Source organism: the organism of the source record quoted next, unplaced genomic scaffold (assembly GCF_019419815.1).
Source record: "Pyrus x bretschneideri cultivar Hongxiangsu unplaced genomic scaffold, Pyrus_bretschneideri_v1 Contig73, whole genome shotgun sequence".
Classification (NCBI taxonomy): domain Eukaryota; kingdom Viridiplantae; phylum Streptophyta; class Magnoliopsida; order Rosales; family Rosaceae; genus Pyrus; species Pyrus x bretschneideri.
In genome coordinates, this window is record NW_025999813.1 from 1,118,644 (window position 1) to 1,139,683 (window position 21,040).

The 21,040-nt window shown below is 37.7% G+C and overlaps 2 protein-coding genes across 7 annotated transcripts; one reads left to right on the forward strand and one right to left on the reverse strand.

Annotated features, from left to right (window-relative positions):
• Positions 1–1,848: 1,848 nt before the first annotated feature.
• LOC103967463 (probable inorganic phosphate transporter 1-7) lies at positions 1,849–3,796 on the forward strand. Its single transcript, XM_009380717.3, has one exon. The coding sequence runs from the start codon at positions 2,021–2,023 to the stop codon at positions 3,584–3,586; it is 1,566 nt and encodes a 521-aa protein (XP_009378992.2). The 5' UTR covers positions 1,849–2,020; the 3' UTR covers positions 3,587–3,796.
• Positions 3,797–5,528: 1,732 nt separating this feature from the next.
• Positions 5,529–9,700, reverse strand: LOC103967461 (cryptochrome-1). Of its 6 annotated transcripts, none has more exons than XM_048574567.1 (8): positions 9,521–9,700; positions 9,278–9,342; positions 9,117–9,167; positions 8,591–9,035; positions 7,835–8,056; positions 7,019–7,725; positions 6,266–6,938; positions 5,529–5,776 (listed from the first exon to the last, which is right to left on the reverse strand). In XM_048574567.1, the coding sequence occupies exons 4-8, from the start codon at positions 8,898–8,900 to the stop codon at positions 5,751–5,753; spliced, it is 1,938 nt and encodes a 645-aa protein (XP_048430524.1). In that variant the 5' UTR covers positions 8,901–9,035; positions 9,117–9,167; positions 9,278–9,342; positions 9,521–9,700; the 3' UTR covers positions 5,529–5,750. The 6 variants fall into 6 exon arrangements, with proteins under 6 accessions (XP_048430524.1, XP_048430520.1, XP_048430519.1 ...); XM_048574563.1 differs by having other exon boundaries at positions 7,019–7,731; positions 8,591–8,985; positions 9,521–9,697; XM_048574562.1 differs by having other exon boundaries at positions 7,019–7,731; positions 9,521–9,697.
• Positions 9,701–21,040: the final 11,340 nt, after the last annotated feature.

Genomic DNA, 21,040 nt, shown 5'->3' on the forward strand with positions numbered 1-21,040 from the left:
TTCGTTTTACAAGATGATATTTCATCACATTTTAAACCATTCGTTTTATAGGTGCTTGGCTAACTGACCTAACTCACATCTGCAATTCATTAATATTGATCAACATGATCATTGTTACTGAAATTCTCAAATTTAACCCCATATTCCCCTCATCTTTCACAAGCTTTCATCTTTTTTTTTTTCTTTTTTTTTCTTTCTTTCCTAAAAGTGAATAAATCATAACATATTGGAGAGATTGTTTTGATGAACAGACATTTATTCTTTGTTTTGCTAAACCTTGTGTTGCACTTTGGCCTAGTATTATTAACCTTCCCCAGCTTTTAATTATTATTTGAACACCAACGTCGTTTAAACCCTAATACAAAAATTGAAAAAGGTGACGAACAGTTGGCTTTTTGTAATTTAATTTTTTTTGGTTGGATGATGATTTGGGCATGTAATGCCAAGGAATTTTCATTACAAGAATATTCATGGATGTTCTTTTCTGTTTCACCTATTCTTCACGTTTGTTCTAAAAAGAAAGAAGATCAAAAGGGAAATTGCGTGAGTTTTTTCAAGCGGTTTTTTATTCATGGAAATGAAAAAATGTAACCGAGAACAGTGGCTGCTTTGGAGAGTGCCAAAGGAGCAGCTGCACAGAGCACCATCTCCGGGAGCCTCCATTTTTAATTATATATATAACTTAATTAGTACACACCCAAATTATTTTTTATTTTGAAAATTGCTGTATCTTTTTATCTACTTCCTTTTTTTCTTGATTAAAAATTTCATTTATGTGACATATACCATAGACGATATTATGTTACAAACTTGACTTTCATACTAAGTTTCGTACTTGTAAATATATCATAGAAAAAAATTATTTTAAACACAAAAAAAATTGTACGTTGAAGGTTCCCAATTTAAATTTGCACGGGGCGTCTGAAATCCCAAAGCCGGCCCTAAGTGAAAGCATGCAATATATGATACTGTGCTCAAAAAGCACAATTCTTTCATATGTTATCTACTTCAATGTCTTAAACCTAAAGGTTGTGTTTCCGGTGGGTTTAACAAAAACTTGAATCTTTTGCACAAGGGCCTGAGGTCTGAATCTGGCACTTACTTTCATTCTTTTTAAGATTACAACATAAAATTCCTTCGTTTTGCTTAATGTAGATTGGGTTGTGTGAAAAATATATTTAAATATGTATTTGTCCGTTTATTTTTTGTCAGTTTAGAGCTCTGGAAACAAACAGCTAGCTGTAGTTGCAGATGCAGCAGTGTAATTTGACCTCAGCCCTGCTTTCAAGAATTTTAACTTCGCTTGAATTTTTTCATAGGAATATTTGACCAAAAATTACTAAAATAATAGCAAAAAATTATTTAAAATTCAAATTTCAATCCATCTCTCTGCTAATTCAGCTGCATCTATTTACTATACCAATTTAATTTGCTGTCGTTGTGAATGTATAATTCAGTTTGTGAGTTTGACACAGACAAGCTTTTGCGTCTTTTAATTATATTTCTACAAAAAGATCAAATCCATTTTTCTAATTGGAAAAAATTAATAAATTCTTATTTATTGACTCATGACTTCCTGTGTTGTGGGTCATTTTCTCATGCGTCTTTTAGTTTGAAACTGTCATCATCAAGGTCGTATGGTTCTCTTGACAAACTCACCTGTTTACGAAAGTTCACTGATTGCAGTGGAATCAAATCAACCCCTATTTTGTCTTCTTTTTTCTCTGCTATCTTCTTTTGGTTCATGAGAGAATTTAAGTTGAATTGTCTTATTTAGGACACTTTGGTTACCAGATAAGACCAAAATACAGAGTATCTTGTTTTTGTGAGAGGTGCCCTACAGAAGACACTGTCCAAATCCCTTCCCAAGTTTTTATGTGCTCACCATGTTTTGATCATCTTTGTGTCACATAATTGATAAAAAATCACATTGTTTTTCTTTTTCCTTGAATCAAAATTTTCAGGTTTTGAGCAGTTGAAGGGAATACAATAACTTGAGAGGACGGCTAACTAATTAAGGATGGCCAGTGATCAATTGGAGGTGCTGAATGCACTGGATGTGGCCAAAACACAATGGTACCATTTCACAGCAATTGTGATTGCAGGCATGGGATTTTTCACTGATGCATATGATCTCTTCTGCATTTCCCTTGTCACGAAATTGCTCGGCCGCATTTATTACCAGAAACATGGAGCTGCAGAGCCAGGCAGTTTGCCTCATAATGTTTCGGCCGCTGTCAATGGTGTTGCCTTCTGTGGCACCCTAACTGGCCAGCTCTTCTTCGGCTGGCTTGGTGACAAATTGGGCAGAAAACGCGTCTACGGCATGGTGCTTATGGTCATGGTCATTTGCTCTATTGCCTCCGGCCTCTCATTTGGTAGAGAACCCAAGGCAGTGATTTCAACACTCTGTTTTTTCAGGTTCTGGTTAGGCTTTGGCATTGGCGGCGACTACCCTCTTTCAGCCACTATCATGTCTGAGTACGCAAATAAAAAGACTCGCGGAGCCTTCATTGCTGCCGTGTTTGCTATGCAGGGTTTTGGGATTTTGGCTGGTGGAGCGGTTGCAATTATTGTGTCTGCAGCTTTTAAGGCAAGATTTCCTGCACCATCTTACGAAGCTGATCCCGCCGCCTCTATTTTCCCTGAAGCAGATTATGTTTGGCGCATTATTTTGATGTTTGGTGCTATCCCAGCTCTGGTGACTTATTACTGGCGTGCGAAAATGCCTGAAACTGCTCGGTACACTGCCTTGGTGGCCAAGAATGCCAAGCAGGCTGCTGCTGATATGTCAAAAGTTTTGCAGGTTGAAGTTGAAGCAGAACAAGGGAGAACTGAGCAAGGAGGGAATGATTTTGGTCTTTTTTCAAAGGAATTTCTTCGGCGTCATGGTCTTCACTTGCTCGGAACTACCAGCACATGGTTCTTGCTTGATATTGCCTTCTACAGCCAGAATCTATTTCAAAAGGACATCTTCAGTGCCATTGGTTGGATTCCAAAGGCAAAGACCATGAGTGCTCTTGAAGAAGTCTTCAAAATTGCCAGAGCGCAAACCCTCATCGCCCTATGCAGCACTGTCCCAGGGTACTGGTTCACTGTGGCATTCATCGATAGGATTGGAAGGTTCTCAATTCAAATAATGGGGTTTTTCTTCATGACTGTTTTCATGTTTGCATTAGCCATTCCTTACCAGCACTGGACTCTAAAAGAAAACCGAGTAGGGTTTGTTGTGATGTACTCATTGACCTTCTTCTTCGCCAATTTCGGTCCAAATGCCACGACATTTGTGGTGCCTGCAGAGATTTTCCCAGCAAGGTTAAGGTCAACATGTCACGGAATTTCAGCTGCGTGGGGGAAGGCCGGGGCAATGATTGGCGCATTCGGATTTCAGTACGCAGAAAAGGGAATTGGGGTGAGGAACTCCCTTATAATTTTAGGTGTGGTCAACTTGCTAGGCCTGCTATTTACATTCTTGGTCCCTGAATCAAAGGGAAGGTCATTGGAGGATTTGTCTGGTGAAGGAACGCAAGAAACTGCAGCTCCATCAGGATCAAGGCAACAAGAAAATGGAACTGCTCCGGTTTGATTAGGCTTCTTCTTATCGTATTTCTATGGCGTTATCCGGTCGAACATTTTGAATTCACCTGGTGAAGTTCTTTGATCATGTTGCTTAATCTTCATGCCTTAGTGCCTGTTTAGTCTTTGTTGTAGGGCAATTTTGGTTTTTTATTCTCATTTGCAATTAAAAGTTAAAAGAAAAGAACTTTTATAGGCTAAATGCTCCTAGTTTTCTTCAGTTTTGTTATGGTTTGTTGATGCTGTTTAATCATCTTATGCCCCCTCATTTAGCATAATCCACTTTCTAATCAAATAATAATCACATCAGTGCACTTTTCTCTGATCAAATTTATGCAATCTCATTACTTTGTTAAAGACATTTGTACGTAATTTCATCACAGAAACTATCAAAATTTATGCATATTATTAGTAATTTACTTGAGACGATGATTATCGAAATTAACATAGTTGTGCACATCCAAGGCCTTGAGGATTTGGAACTTATCGTGTCACTAGTTTCTGGTAATTCTATGATATTATTTAGTAAAAAGTATAATGAACTTCTTTTATTTGATAAATAAATAGACACAATCTAGAGAGAAACTTTGGTGCACAGTTTTCATACATTATTTGTGTTTTTCTCCCAAATCACATGAGATAATATTTAGTATTACGTATGCATTATTGTGAAATAATATGAAAAAGCTTCGACTAATTTTTTGCACTCTCACATCTTCATGTAGTGTCACAAATCCACCTGTAACGCAATATGTAGTTTTGAAGTTAAATTTTAGTTCTCTCAAAATCTCAAACAACTCAAAATATTTAACACACAGACGATCGACAAACAACAATTGCCTAGACCCAGTACGCCACAACCCAAAAAGCTCCTTAATTTTGATATTTTGATTGAGAACGGGTGATCGATACAACTGCATGCACCAAAATTCTTTGAATGTATTAATATGTACTTAACTGGACCTAACCATTACCGAGGGGGAATATTCATGACGTTTGAATATACTGTTTAACTACTCAATTACATTTTGGCCATTTCCATATTATCATTCTAACATTTTTTTTAATTTTTTTTTTTAACAAACGACTACATTAAGAGGGAAATGGTGAGCTTAACCTCACAATGAGCTAGCAATAATGTAGTTCAAGTTTGACTTTGATGAAAATCAAATTTAAGACCTCTTATTTACAAGTGAAGAAGAATACTATTAAGCCGTAGTATTAAGTGGCTCAGCATTCTACTTTAATCTCTTGCATCTCTGGATTCTGGCTGTCAACTTGGACAGCAGATTTGTCAAATTGCTTGCGTTTCTGGATAAAAGAAGGATTTGCAGTGTGTGTGCTGACAACCAAAGTTGCCTATACCATTTAAAGTTTAAACTAATATAATGTTTTCTGACAGGACAATCAAACCTACGTTCGTTTGTTTGTTTATTTATTTATTTTTTTTCAACGAGTAACGTCAGACACACAAAACTGATGCATTATTAACCATCTCTCTTAATACGGGCCAATATACTGCATGCAATCCACATCATCAAGCATCAGAAACTTTACGTCATGATTAACGACCATACAACATAATATCGAGATTGTTTAGCAAGAGATTAGTCAGTGATGATTGAGTTTCATTTACTTGGTATTTAATTTGAGAAATGTAAGTGATCAAATTAATGGAAGGCTCTAATTGTTCAGATGTAAGTTACGGAAACACATTATATAGCTAGCTCACAAGAAGAAATTATTCTTTCCCGGTGAAACAATTTTGTGGGGGGCAAACTCAGAATTCTCCGGCACTGAACTTTCCCTAAGACAACCTTCGTTACGTCCCAAAAGGCCTACCTGAAAGTCTTTACGGACAAAATGGCTTGGCCGGCGAAATTGTATCTCGGACAGCTCTTTCTCTACGGACGCATACATAATAAACATGCACACTTGCATCAACAATTTTAGCAAATTGTCTGTCAGACGTTATTAATTTGCAAATCACTGAACTCTATATCTACGATTGTGAAGGCAGAATATTTGGACAGCTGATATTAGCCAGTATTCGTTTCGTTTATAAACTACGGATTACATTGAGCTACCAAAAGGACAGACTTTACCATGCTTACTACATTATCCAGAACGGTCCTCTTTCTTGATGAACTCAGCAGCCGCCGGTGAATTCTGTATCAGAGGTGTTCATCTTCCACTGCTCCTACTCCCACAGAAGTTTGAAACAATGTGATTAAACAGCGCAATACAAGCAATGGAACTCAATATAAATAGAACCGACTATTATAACTATTGATTAGGCGAACAAAATATAGAGACAAATTCTCAGATTGAGTCATCTGTCATCCCTTCCCTACCCCCGAACAACCTGGCTAAATACATACCTAAATTTGCATCTCTAATTGTTCCTGGGGGGAACACAATAACATGTCAACCTTACTTTCATATTGATACATGTCTAATAGCATTTAATTCAGAGAGCAAACATTTTGTGTTCCACCAAAAGTGAAATTAGCTAGAAAGACAATTGATTTTGGTCTCCGTACGTGAGGAGACCGATGGAAGCATGGACGAGTTAATAGTAAAATTTAAAGTAATTTCGAGAACTGAAGAAATTCATTTAGTAGAGTGAATTTGAAACAGTATGCCAGATAAAATCATCATACGGTCAAACAAATTTTTTATTAGTTACCATTTTTGCTTGAACTCTGCTCCATATCACTCTGTTCTTGCCATGACTGCTTCATCTCAGAAGATTCACACTCCATCAAGGGGTTGCCTTCTGATGATGAACATGACTGTGGAACCGAAAATGAATTTCTGCTAGTTGTCTGCTTCTTAGAGATTGAAGATTCAGCAGTAGAGCTCGTGTCTTCATTTGTTCTCGAGGGCCCAGCTTCGTTAGGATTGTGCGGATTATCTGGGAGTGGGCTTTCGTCTTGCACAAATTTTGATCTTTTCCTAATAAACTGATTATTCTTGGAATTTTGACATGTCGGTACCTTCTGATCATTAGAGGAGTATGTAGGACAAGGAGAGGATTTCTTTAATATCACCTTTGGGATGGGCAAATCTTCACTGATGGAGTTGTCAACAACAACTTCATCTGTGCCATTTGCGCTTGCAGCCTTTGCTGCTGCTTCCATTTCCCACATCTTGAATATGGCGCTCGTCAAGCGTTCCCTAGCCAAATCTATCTCAATGATAGGTTTTGGATAGTTAAACCCAAACTCTACACCTGAAACTTTAAGAACAGAATCAGGTGCATCCCAAGGATGGTGGATCCACTCGGTTGGCAAACGTGATAACTCAGGCAGCCAATGCCTTACATATTCACCCTCTGGGTCAAATTTTGAGCCCTGAACCTAAATCCGAAAATTCAGTTAATTAAAAAGAACAGAGTGAAATAAGATTCTATGTGAACATTACTAAAGCCAAAACTTACCTCTGGACTGTCCAAACGCTCAAGCTCATGGCCATCTGGTAAACTCCCAGAGATATACTGCCAACCAAGGATATCGCTTTCCAAATCGGCATCTATAAGCGTATCCCAGAAATACTTCATTCCCCATCTCCAAGGAAGAAGCAACACTTTCACAGCAAAACTTGAAACGATCACTCTTATCCTGTTGTGTATCCACCCAGTTGCCCATAACTCTCTCATTCCTGCATCAACCAAAGGGTAACCGGTCCGACCTTGTCTCCAAGCCTTAAAATTGGCTTGGTCAGCTTGCCATGGAAAAAACTTCAAGTTGCTCAGCAGTGGTCTCTCATGAGTGAACGGGAAGTTAAAACATAGATACCGTGAGTATTCTCTAAGCCCAATGGCCCTCAGAAAAAGTGTCACACTCTCTTCCCCGGTACAGTTCCCTTCTTTTGCCCACAGTATCTGCTTCATTCGAGCTGATTGGAAAACTTTCCTCACGCTCAATTCTCCGAAGTGAAGATATGGGGACAAAAGTGATGTGGAGTTTTGTCCAACCTTCATCCTGTTGTTTGAGTAGTCAAGCAGGTGCAACTCGAAAAATTCACTTAGAGCCTTGTCAGCATTGCTCCACCCTGGAGACCATGCTCTTCTTAGGAGGGCATTGCTAGACTTTTCCGTTTCATTTTCAAGACCCAGCTCCTCGAGTGAACATTTTGCTACAGTTCCTATCACTAACAACAATAAATGTAATAAACTCCTCTTCTTTATTTGTTTGCCTGAAAACACAAACAAGCAGACGCGCACACACAAAGGTCTTTGGAAGTTGAAAAGTACCTGTTGCCGAAATCAATTTCCAAGGAGGAAGATGTGTCACAAGTTCCCGTTGCATGTGTAAGCACTTATCCCAGTATGCCTCGAAAGTTGTATAAGCTTGTCCTTTTCCAGCATATACTTCCCATGGCTCATACAACAGATCTGCATTGAAGCTTTGCACAGAAATGCCCAGCTCCACCAGCTTTCCTTTGATGTTGTGATCGCCAACAAGTGAAACGGGATCTGGGATGAAAAAAACAGGTAATATGTACAAAGTGGAAAAGAAAAGTAAATGCCTCAAACTAACCACGCAAGCAGCATCAACTCACTTAGCAGCACGACAGAGAAGGGCTGCCCTCCTACTCTTAACCTAATAGTCGACTTAATAAATTGGTTTTCGGTAAGATTTGTGACATGCCCTAGTTATAAAAGAAAACAAATTTTGACCATTTCTTGAGTGGGATTTTGTGAAATATCTCGAAGAAGCAAAACCTTCATGTTAATGATAGATAATTCATTAGTTATGTTGTGCATACGGACTCAGTTTTGTATTACCTTAGCTTTTCGGATCAATGGTAGCTTAACGGTTACAACTGTGCAGAGGCAAAATTTTAAGGATGAATAGAATCATCTTCCACTAGTCTAAAACACAGCACAAATACAGAGATCCGATGAAGGCATAAAAAGAATTAAAACTAGATAAGCTTCACTAATCTTTTCGCGAATTAAAGTTATCAGTTGATTGAAATTACTTTCAAGAGAGGTTCCGGGATATACCATAAAGATGGTTGAAAACTACTTTGGTAGCTCCAATGGCTTGAATGCACTCCAAGAGAGCAGCAAGAGTACTCTGAGTTTTGATAAGCACAAGTTCTGCCCCAAGGGATTTCAGGGACTGGTCCAAGTGAGCAAGAGACTGCTTCAGCCACCACCGTGATACTCGACCCGGGTAAAATTGCTCTTCCTCTTTGGGGCACCATATATAAACAGGGAAAACACTACCATCCCTAGCAGCAGCTGCTAATGCAGGATTGTCCTCAATCCTTAGGTCCCTCCTAAACCAAACTATAGTCTTATCGCCACTCATACTGCCTAATTCGGTTTCTTCATGATCAAAATTCAGTATCAAGCTTCACAAAACTCTCAAAAATCACCCTCCATCCTTCCCCCCACTAATTATGAACATGAAGTACTAATCAATCACGAAATCAGACTCGAGGTGCTAAAACACAGAAAACCAACAAAGCAACTCAGAATTACAAACTGCAAGTTTTCCTAACGGTATGAAGTGCTGAAAAAAAACCTCAAATTTCAGTGTCTGGATCAATTGAACCTTCCCTACATGTTTTACCAACTGAAAAAGTGAAATCCACCATAAAACCATCAATCAAACAATTCAACTGCATCAAACTAAATAATCAAATACCAATTAAACAACTTTCAAAACCTGGACAAGAAACGTACTCAAGATTATTCAAAGAACAGTTCATGCATTTTGGTGCAGCTTTTCTCCTTGAACACAAATCCACCTGCAATGGAAGATCAGCTTTCAAGTCTATAAAAAAATATATATGAATCTGAATCTGAGAGCAATCCAAATAATTATTTCATAACAATCCAACAAAAAATATTATCTTGGAAACAGATTATCCACCTAAAACAATAAATATAATCACACAAGGGGGATTTAACAAATTCCCAACTCACCTTTTTCTGGATTATCCAGAAAGATCTGAAAAACCCAACTTTCCTAACACACCAAAATCAAATAATTAGCGTGCAATTATAGGGTTTTTGTTTCAAAGATGCCTAGTTTTTCTTTTTCCACCCATATTTTCCAGGACAAATGGGTAAAAGAATAGTGCAGAAGTGGAGAGAGAAACGGGTTTACGTGAGCATTTGGTTATCCCATTTAATGTAACACCACGTGGAGGTGGAGATAGCAACATTGATTGTGTAATCTCCACTGTCAATGAAAGAGATAAGGTTAAATTCTTAGGACTTTGTCCTAAACTTACAAAAGCAATTTATAGATAGTACGAGTACACTGTTACTCTATCGTCTTTTATCTTTTCATCTTAATTTGAAATGCACATGTTATCTTGACAGCTTGCCATGTGTACTTAATACTCTGGCGAATTTATAGCTTTGATTCTTTAGCAGATTCATTTCGGCCATTAGTCAGTTTTGCACAAATTCGGACTTAAAGTTACCTAAAAACCCTTGACTGGAGGCCATCTTTTAAATACTGTTGTATCATTTTGCGAGATTCAACGCTACTATTCCAGGGTCAAATTAGTGATTTTAAAACTTACCGACAGAGTACGGCCTTGGAACGTATTCTGAAACTAACCGACAAACAGCATCACATGCTTTAAAAGGTTTTTGCCAAAGTTGACCCCGTTTGTATTATGTTTGACTGTGAATTAATGAAGGGGTTTAGCTTTTGTTGCGCCTCGTTTAAAGTTGTTGAACCTCTTTCTGACGAGTCTTATGGCTGGTTTGGTATTGTTATGCTTTGAAAAAAAATTGATTCTGCTGTGCTGTGAGAATAAGCGGCTGTGAAATAAAGCAGCAGAGTGTTTGGTAAACTTTTTTGTAAAAGTGCTTTTGAAAAAAAAAAACAGTATTATAGTGTTTGGTAAACTTTTATATAAAACAGATGTAAAACTTTTATATAAAACAGATGTGAAAAAAAACCGATTTTTCAAAGCTGTGTTTTGCAGCTTCTTGTTTTTGGCTTTTTTTCACCCAAAACTGTGAAAAAAAGCTGAAGCTGAATGTTTACCAAACACAAAAACAACTCCCAGCTTTTTTTTATACCAACTTTTTTCAGAATTACCTCATTACCAAACCAACCCTTAATCCTATGTTTTCATTAACTGGTTTTGTCCTGTTTGCATGCATACCATGTTCATCTTCATGGCCGACAAATTAAGTACGCTAAACTTTATATGTCATGTCTGTCTAACCAAATTAGTAAAAATGTAATTTACGGCAGTTTCTCAGATGTAAGTTTTCATTTCATTTTCAGGTATTAGTTTTGATTTTATTGTAAGAAATAGAAGTGAAATGCTAAGATCATCTCCGCCCTTGTGTTACAATTTAAATTTTTAATACAAGATTATTAAATAATGATTTAGGCTAAATTTTTTTTCGGCTACTTTTTTCAAAATAAAATTTATGTAAATTATCATAATTTATTTTTATGAACATTTTAAATTAAAAATATTTAGATTCCCAAAAAGACTAAAGATTCACTAAACCAACCCTATAAAACACGTATTTATAGAGTTTTTGAGTAAATTTTGATTTAAAAATATTTTTAATGGTTTTAGCTGTTAAATTTAATTTTGGGCTATTAGATCATTTTTTTTACTGTTAAATTTGATCATATTTGGTCTCAGTCGTTAGATTTAATGTATTTGTAGACCTAACCCTTGAGGAATGATTGAGTTAGTTTAAAACCTAAATTTGGTGGGCCAGCCTTTTAACCCTGGCCTAAATTATGGGTTAAATTTGCCCAAATTTTGAGTTTATCTACAACCTGTAAATATTAGGTAATGTGATTTCAAAGTTGGTAGGAGATCGAATTGTGGCTGGACTTAAACTAACAAAAAAATTCCTATGCATTTAATTTTATTACACACAAAAAAGTATTTTTTTAGGTTTTTCTTTTTTTTTTCATTTTTCATTTTGAAATTTATTTTTAGTGAAGTGGGATGAAGTTCCTAATATATGCCTAAATTTAACAGAAAATAGATAGCATTAGTGAAAATGACCAATTGTACAACATATTATTAAGTTCGATGACCAAAGAAACTAATATAAGAATTTAGGGACAAAAATTAAACTGAGAGTAAAATCCTGAGACCATTGTTACAATTCAGCCTAAAATAACTAATGGCCCTAAATTTATCTTTTCTAATCTCTTATTTGGTCACACTTCTCTTTTTTTTTTTCTTTATGGGTAGTTTTTGTTACTTCAGACCACTTCAACATTTAAAAGATGAGTACCAGTAGACTCGGGCGTTGTTGGGTCTGGGCTACTTTTGTTTGGAACATAATTGAGTGATGTAGTCTCATACGGTGACTAAGCAGAAAATTTATTTTCACCGACTATTTGATCAAAACGCAAGATGCTCACATCGGAACAATAAATGTTATTGGTTTTTGAAAAGGACAATACCTAGCCTTGTACCTAATCCACGACCATGGAGCCCAATATCGAAGCCTTGAGCACCAAACTTCAAACTTCACATAAACGTCTAGGAGGACCTCGCAACCAAACCACTAACCTTGGACATTTGGACTTGTGCATTTGACCTAAATCATGGACTACGAGCCCACAATTTTACCAAAATAGAAGAAAATAACATAGATACTAAACAATATAATTGCTTTCCTTTTTAATTTTTCCAAGTGATCTAAAAAATTAACTGTTAGATCTTGCACATAAGAATCTGTTGAATTTTGCAACAATTATGTTGAAGATAAAAATTAATCACATCCACTAGGAATACGCCATGTGACTAAAAGCTCAATATGAAGATTTTTGTGAGAGTAATGTTATTCATACCATGTTTTTATACCACATTTTCGTATCACCTTAGGTGACATTTGATGTGGACAGCCACATCATTTGAATTAATCATTTTTTAAATTTAGTTCATTATTTAATAAACTAATAATTAAAAAAAAACTAGTTAATTAAATGATAATTGTTGTATATGAGAAGTTTTTCTGCTTCCTTTCCTATAGTATTACCTTCTCCACTTCACTTTGTCAAGCATAACTGCCCATTGCTTGCTCCATTAGTATGCCTACCGGCAGACAACTTAAGGGCAAAAATTGGTAATCGCCACTTTGGTACTACTCAGAACTCTCTAGCTTAAGTTTTCATTGGATTTTTTTGACCTAAGCAACCGGAGACCATTTGACAAACATCATCATCATCCTCCTCCTCCTCCTCAGTTATTTGTTAATTAACCGAACAGCGTTATTTGTTTTGCAGGTCTAACAGGAAAATTTGCACACAAGATAAATCTTGCGTACCTAATAATGTAGCTTGACTTTTTCGTAAGGTTCTTTCAAGTTTTCAATCTCATCTTCGTTCCATTTCTGCTACCGAGTAAAATTCATGTTTTATCATTATTAAAATCTTTCTGCAATTGGATTCTAGACTTGCAGTACTGCCGCCATTGGACCAGGCATGAATCCTAGATAATTAAAAATAAAAATATAAAAGGAAAGCAAGATACCTTGAATAGCTAGAGAGAAGGGTTTTGCACAGTCGGGGAGTTAATTAATTAGCTTAAGAGGACGAAAAGTTCAACAAATGACCACCCGATGAATATATACCGTCCGTAGTCAGCTACAAAACACACTTCAGATTGAAAGAGACAAAAGCATACAGCAAATGAAAATATAAAAATCACTGCTATATAAATAACAGTCACTCAGCGGTTGCTTGGGCTTGGATTAGCTCGCAAAATACGACTACAGATAGAGACGTGTTCGTGACTGCCCCAAGATAAACTGAGTCGTTTTTTATTTTCTATTTTTTTCAACAGTATGGTTCTGATTTCTATTAAATTATGAACAATTCTTGAAAGAGATTAAAAAAAAAAACGACCGGTACATTGAAAATACTTAAATGTATTTCGGCAGTTGGCAGGCTCGGATTTAAAAGCATCGTGAAGTAATTTTACAAGTAAAAGAAGAGCAATACACAACACTCGCTCGTTTTTTTTTCTTTTTCAAAACCCTAGCCTCCAAAGAAAATTTACAGCAAAAGTCGCTGGAGGAGGAAAGGCAAAACCCTGTAATAGTTCTCTTTGTGGTGATTTCTGTGTCTAAGATTGTTTAGATTTGAGTTTTCCATCACTATTTTTTTGTTGTCTTTTCTCATGGTGGCGTTGGTGCGGTTTATCCTAATGCAACCGGTAGCTTCTTTGGTAGTTTTGTGCACAAATCTCCATTATATCGGTCACTATTTGTTTCTTTTGCCATTTCTCTTCAGAGTTGGCGTTGCTTCTACACCAAGAGGTTCCCTTACCTGTTTTGTTGACGATTTTTTTGCACACTCTCCCATGAAGCGAATTATGAAGTGATGAGTTTCTAGTTGCCAACATTGAAAGTTCTTTCGACTTTGGAGTGCTATTGTTCTCATGCTTGTCACACCCAAAGATCCCCCAATTGTGGCTATAAATGGGCCAAGTTGGTCACGTTTTTTGTTTTGAAGTTCTTTTTATTTGAGGATCATTCGAATTTAATTCAGGATTTCCTATTTGAAATTTGTACTTTTCTTAAAATGCTAATAAAACTGCTATCATTATGCCTAAAAAAAGTCATAAAATCTATTAGTAAATATTAAAGACCATAATTGAAAAAAGAACATTGCAAAAATAATTGTATTTTGGTTCCAAGTTGTCATGGGTATCTCAAAACTATTTGTGGTACACTTTTGTGGAATAACAACCAATTATAAACATAAAAAAGGTGAAGTTCGTTTAGTGTCTGCTACAACTTTATAAAGAAAATATTGACATAAAATGGCACATCTCCCTTCTTCCTAAAAACAAATCTCACTTTTTATTAGAAATTTTGAATATGATACTTAGAAGGAGAAATTAAATTCTCATCCCTTGTCTTCCTATTTCATTGCTGAAAATTGTGATAACCCGTTCCTAATTTTACGTTTTTATAACTTTTGTTTGAGTGAATTGACGAAAATGCCCTAGAGGCAAGGATTTTAGTTTCCGTTGACCATCATTTAGAGGGACGGATGAGAAGAGAGAGAAAAAGAAAGAAAAGAAGGGAAGGGGGAAGTTGAACAGAAGAGAAGAGAGAATGTCACATCCCGACCTGGGCTCCACCACATCTCTGGCTCGACTCCGCCGTAACACGTTATTGTCTGCTTTAGGCCCCGACCACGCCCTCAAGGTTTTGTTTCTGGAAACTTATACAAGAACTTTCCAGTGGGTCACCCATCATGGGATTGCTCTTGCGCGAACTCGCTTAACTTCGAACTTCAAAGCCAGTAAGTTCCCAAAAGGCCTCGTGCTATATGGAGGTGGGCATGTACATATAAGGCACATTACCCCCTATCCGTTGGTCGATGTGGGATGTTACAATCCATCCCCCTTAGGGGGCCCGACGTTCTCGTTGGCACACCTGCACCGAACGGCAGAGTGGCTTTAAAACCAAATTGTCATATCCCTACTCAGGCTCTACCACATTCGGGCTCGACTCTGCCGTAGCACGATATTGTCCACTTTCGGCCCTGACCACGCCCTCACAGTTTTCTTTTTGGGAACTCACACGCGAACTTCCCAGTGGGTCACCCATCCTAGGATTGCTCTCTCGCGAACTCGCTTAACTTCGAACTCCGAAGCCAGTGAGTTGTAAAAAAGCCTCGTGCTATATGGAGGTGGGTATGTACATATAAGGCACATCACCCCTTCTCCATTGATCGATGTGGTCTCTCGCGAACTCTCTTAACTTCGAACTCCGAAGCCAGTGAGTTGTCAAAAAGCCTCGTGCTATATGGAGGTGGGTATGTACATATAAGGCACATCACCCCTTCTCCATTGATCGATGTGGGATGTTATAATCCAACCCCCTTAGGGGCCCAACGTCCTCGTCGGCACACTCGCACCGAACGACATAGTGACTTCGATACCAAATTGTCACATCCCGACGCGAGCCCCACCACATCCCAGGCTCGACTCCACCGTAGCACAATATTGTCCGCCTTGGGCCCCGACCACGCCCTTACGGTTTTGTTTCTGGGAACTCACATGAGAACTTCCCAGTGGGTCACCTATACTGGGATTGCTCTCGTGCAAACTCGCTTAACTTCCGAGTTCTGATAAACTTCAAAGCCAGTGAGTTCCCAAAATGCCTCGTGTTATATAAAGGTGGGCATGTACATATAAGGAAAATCACCCCCTCTCTGTTGGTCGATGTGGGATGTTACAGAGAAAATGAGGAAAAATGAGGGAGGCTCGGCCAATGAGAAGGAATGAGAAAATGAAGGGTGACCAATTAGAAGAATGAGAAAGGAGAGAAAAGAGGAAGGAGAGGAAGCAGCCAACCTGGACCTTCACTCAACCCGGTTTCTAACCCAACTACATACCTGGTTTTTCTTGCACCATTTCAGCGAAATTTGTCTGCTTTTCGACGAATTAGTATTCATCAAATCGTCATTTCCCCTTCATTTTCCACCTAAACCCAACTGGGTTTAAGCTTAGTTTCGTAGAGAACAAACCAGTGGGTTCCATGAGTGTCTCCGTGGCGATTTGCCGTTTCTGCAACCACCATCGATGACCACCACGATGGTTCAACTTCTCTTGAACCCAGGAATAAGTCCCAAGCTTTGGTTGGCGCGGCGAAGCGTCGGAGAGGGTGAATTGAAGCCAACCCATTTCTAAGGTTTCCGGTGAGTTTCAGAGAAATTGGAGCTTTTTCCGACCAAATTGGACTTGGCCACATGTATAAAACTTGCTATACTCATTGAGATCTTTATTTCTGTGAAATTTGGTAATTTTTGGAAATAGTTGATTTTTCCAGTGAGTCGGGCCGGCCGGCTGCCGCCACTGAGACCCCACCTGACCATCCTAGGAAAATTTTGATGACCCGATTTCATATTTGACATCCAATTAGTGAAATTCCAAAGTTTTAACGTAGTTGATTGCCACTTGATTATTGTATGAATTAACTATCCAACCGTTGGATCGTCACCAAACCTTAATACGTTATAGTACATAATATTTAAGAATATTAAGAACTGACAAATTGAGAATCTGACATACGAATCTTCCCAGATGGATTTTCTAAGTTTATAAACCTAAACGTCGGTCGTCACTTAAGTTTGACGATTGGTGGAGATCCGACCGTTGGATCGTTCTGAAACTTTAGGATGTTGTTCTAGAAGTTTATTGAAACTCTTGGGAAGCTACGGATCAGAAATCCGTGGTGAAAATCTCCCAGATCAAGTTACGTAGGGTTGTGGACCCTACCGTAAACCTTTGACCATTTATGCATGTGAAAAAGAATTTCTTATGTACGCTTGGATTAGACTAAAGCTTATAAGAATTACAAAATGACAGAATTTATGAAATATGCTACATCTTACGGGATGCTCAGGTATGTTTATAACCTTTGATACCATAATTATATCTACGGCTATGAATGTTAGTATGTTGATTAGACATATTGAATCACTGTGACATGCTTATATTTACGTAGTTTGCTTATCATTGCTACACCCCGATATTAGTGCTCACCCAGGGCCAAGGCCAGTCTTTCATGTGTATGTTCACCTCTGCATCACACGCTCGCCTTGGAACCAAGTAGGTGCTAGTCCTGTCATACAAGTTGCATTAGGCAACTTCGACTTGTACGTGATCATGAATAGCGCTAGTCTTCACGTGATTGTAGCACTATAGTGTATATTATGATTACACGTAGTCCTGTCGTACAAGTCGCATTAGGCAACTCCAATTCGTGTGCTAGCATAGATTGATGAGCATCAGTTTAGTCATACAGGTCGCATTAGGCGACTCCGACCTGTGTGCTAACATAGATTGTTTAAGCACCTGATTTTACTTATGTTACTGTTGAGATTTTGTGATTTTGGATATCTTGCCCTTAGTTGCAAGATATTGTGCTGTAAAAGGTTTTTATAAAACTTTATTTTCAGGCCCACTCACCCTTATTTTTTGCCCCTCCAATTTTTAGCTGCTGAACTTTTGTATCGACGAGGACTCTTGGCAAATCTCAGTATAAGTGGTTATCTCCGAGGGTATAATTCTCAATCCACTCTACTGTACTTTACTTATGCTCTGATGACATGTGTGAAATGCGTTCATTCCTGCTCACTAACGCACTCTTATATTTAGGCACTTTTAGGTTTAAATTTATTCATATTTTCCACATCACTACACTTTATGCCTTTGTCACCTTCTAGGTTTTAGCTAGCACAGCTCGATTCAGAGTTCTAGCGGACATTTCAGGTCGGGGTGTGTCAAAAATCTTATTCATTCAATTTTTTATCAAGATTCTTTAGTTTTTATTCACGTCATTATTTCAATAATAAAATATTTACATTCAACATATTTAAATTGTATAATTAAAAACTATTTAACCATTACCAAATATATTCATTTAATGTTAAAAACGTTATATTTGGTGTACTTATATTTTTAGTTTGTTCCTATTTCTTTAATTTGTAACCATTTTAATGGTGATTTTGTATAAAATCAATCAGATGTTAGGATATTGACAATATGTCAATCAAATTTATTTAAATTATAAATAAATCAATAAGAATTTAAGCTACATCAAAACACCTCAATCAAATAAAAATTACAATTCGTGCCACTATCATTTAAAACACCCAACCTTTACATCTCTCTCATTGTAAACCGCGCAAAACGCTCTTAGACTTCAACCTCCATCACCTCGCAATCATAAAACGCTCCTCAGACTTCAACCTTCATTGCCTCCCACCACCTTCAACCTCCATTTTTTTACCTCACAACACCTGCCTTGTAAACTTTGTTTCACTCCGAACAATTTCATACGTAATTTTGCCCTGATTCCGACAAACAATTTGCACTTGCATCTGAGAAATCACGATCAAGTTATTTTTTTTCTTCCTATTTTCTTCTTGTTCTTCAATTTTTACGTTTTAGGTTATTTGAGTTGTGTTTTTTAGGGATTTGGTGTAATTTTGCGCTCTACACCTTTTGGTTTTAAAATTGAGCTTGTTTAGATTTTAAAATTGGTTTGGGCATATCACAAATTTAGTCTATTTGGGTATATTTGTTGGCTCTGCGTATGTTTATTTATTCATGGTGGTTATGTCGTTTAGTCTAATCGTCATTCCTCGTGCTCTTTTTCTTAGGTTATGTGCTCCACTTCAAATTCTAAGTTTTGTGGATTCAAACACTGCAACGCAATGTTTGTTTCCTGTTCTACAATTGTACATTGAAATTCAAAAAGTTTTATGGATTCAGACAATGTGTAGCAGCATCTATTTCCTATTCTGTGATTGTACATTGATATTCAAAGTTTGTGATTCAGACACTGTAGCGCAATGCCTTTTTCTTGTTACGTGGATTCAGACACTTTGTTGCAGTGTCTGTCTCATGTTCTGTGATTGTGCATTGATATTCAAATAGTTTTCGTGGATTTAGACATTACGTTGTAGTGTTTGTTTCTTGTTCTGTCATTGTACTTTGATATTCAAACGTTTATGTGATTTCGACACTGTGTTACAGTGTCTGTTTCCGGCTATGTAGATTCAGATACTGCAGTGTCTATTTCATGTGCTATGATTGTACATTGATACTCAAATAGTTTATGTGGATTCAGACAATATGTTGCCGTGTTAGTTTCATGTTCTGTGATTGTACTTTGACATTCAAAAGTTTATGTGATTCCGACACTATGTTGTAGTGTCTTTTTTCTGTTCTAAAGATTCAAACACTTCGTTGCGATGTTAGAGAGAGAGAGAGAGAGATAAAGAGAGAGAAGAGAAGAGACAATAAAGATGAGATAGTTAAAGGCTGGTTGGACATAACGTGTGCTAAAATATAAAGAGAAATAAGGAAAGATGGATAGAAAAGTCAAATTCCAAGTATTTATAATCACTTAAAGCCTTCATGACATTCATCATTGACCTATGCCTAATTAATAAAAATATATCATTGATTAATTCCAAAACAAAAATATGTCATTGATATATGGTTAAGTAGTAAAGTTTTTTTTTTTTTTTTGGCTAAATTTGTGACAGCCCGTTCCGGAATTTTCAAACCGTAAGTGTGAAATGACGATTTTGCCCCTAGTGTGATTTTTATGTTGTGTGGTTATTTTTGAGCTTGGTTTGGCTGGTTGTGGACCACACACATTTCCCCACACACACCCTCACATTTCCCTGCCCTGCACCCCCTGTCTCGAGCCCTCTCTCTCCCATTTTCACCTCCATTTGTACGGACATACCTAAAAACCACCCAAATCTTCACAGATCGAAGAAACAAAGTATATATTCTTGCTCGTGAGGTCCGTAGAAGTTCAACCATACCCATTTCAGGTAAGGATACCTTCGTTTTCACGTCGAACTCGGGATAGCCCGATTTTGTCACTGTTCATGCACACGTTAATTCTTGTGTTTTTGGGAATTTCAAGCTTGTAGGAAACTTGGTGAGGTCCTTAGGAGGCTAGGGGTGGTTCGTTTGAAGGTTTTGGACGTCAGGATCGTGAGTTACAAGGTTGGCTGGAGTTGGTGGTGTTTTCCCGACGAGATTTCGTGTGTTTTAGCACTTGAAAGTGGTATGGATTTGTTCCTCTCGTTGTAAGCTTCATTTTGGTACCAATTTTGTGAAATTTGGTTGAAAAACGAAGAAGATATGAAGGTTTGAAATTTCACGATTTTCCGGCACCGGCGACGGCGTCGGAGCCTCGCCGGAGAAGACGACGGAATATTCCTAACGGCGTCAACGGAATCCGTTAAAGTTAACGGAATATTCTTGACGGCGTTAACTGACGCCGTTAGCGTGCCAGGCACGTGCCTGCGCGTGAGGGCGCGTGCGACGGTGGAAAATTTTTCTAAAAATATGGGGATGTTCTTGAGGTTGAGTAGATCACGTTAGTGTATTCATACACCCCATTTAAGCATTGTATGAGAAGTTATTTCATAAGGTTGGTTATGTGCTTTAAAATTAACATTTTTATAGTTGTTTCGCATATAGATGATACCTATCCTGAGGACGAGCGCGGTCACTTGAGGCAAGGGGGTTACGACCCTTCTACATACCAGTGAGTGGGCTTTTGGTTTCCGTATATACCTATATACTTATGTTTTTCTCAGAAATTGATTTGAAACGTTTATACGTTTATATGCCATGCTTATTATTTGCCATTATTTACGCATTATGAGTCGTATATGTATATATATGTTTGGTGCTGCGGACGTACAGGTAAGTGCTAGGTGAGTTATGATTTATGTTTACGTTCAGTAATGATTTGAGTCGCATAGAGAGCTCATAACCTGCACCCCCGGTGTTAGTGCTCCCGCCCAGAGTTGGGCACAGTCCTTCACGTGATGTTCACCTCCCGCACCACACGCTCATCTTGGATCCAAGTTAGGTGCACAGTCCTGTCGTACAGACCACTTTAGGTGGTTCCGATTCGTAGGTGACCCGTGATTATTCGCCCAGC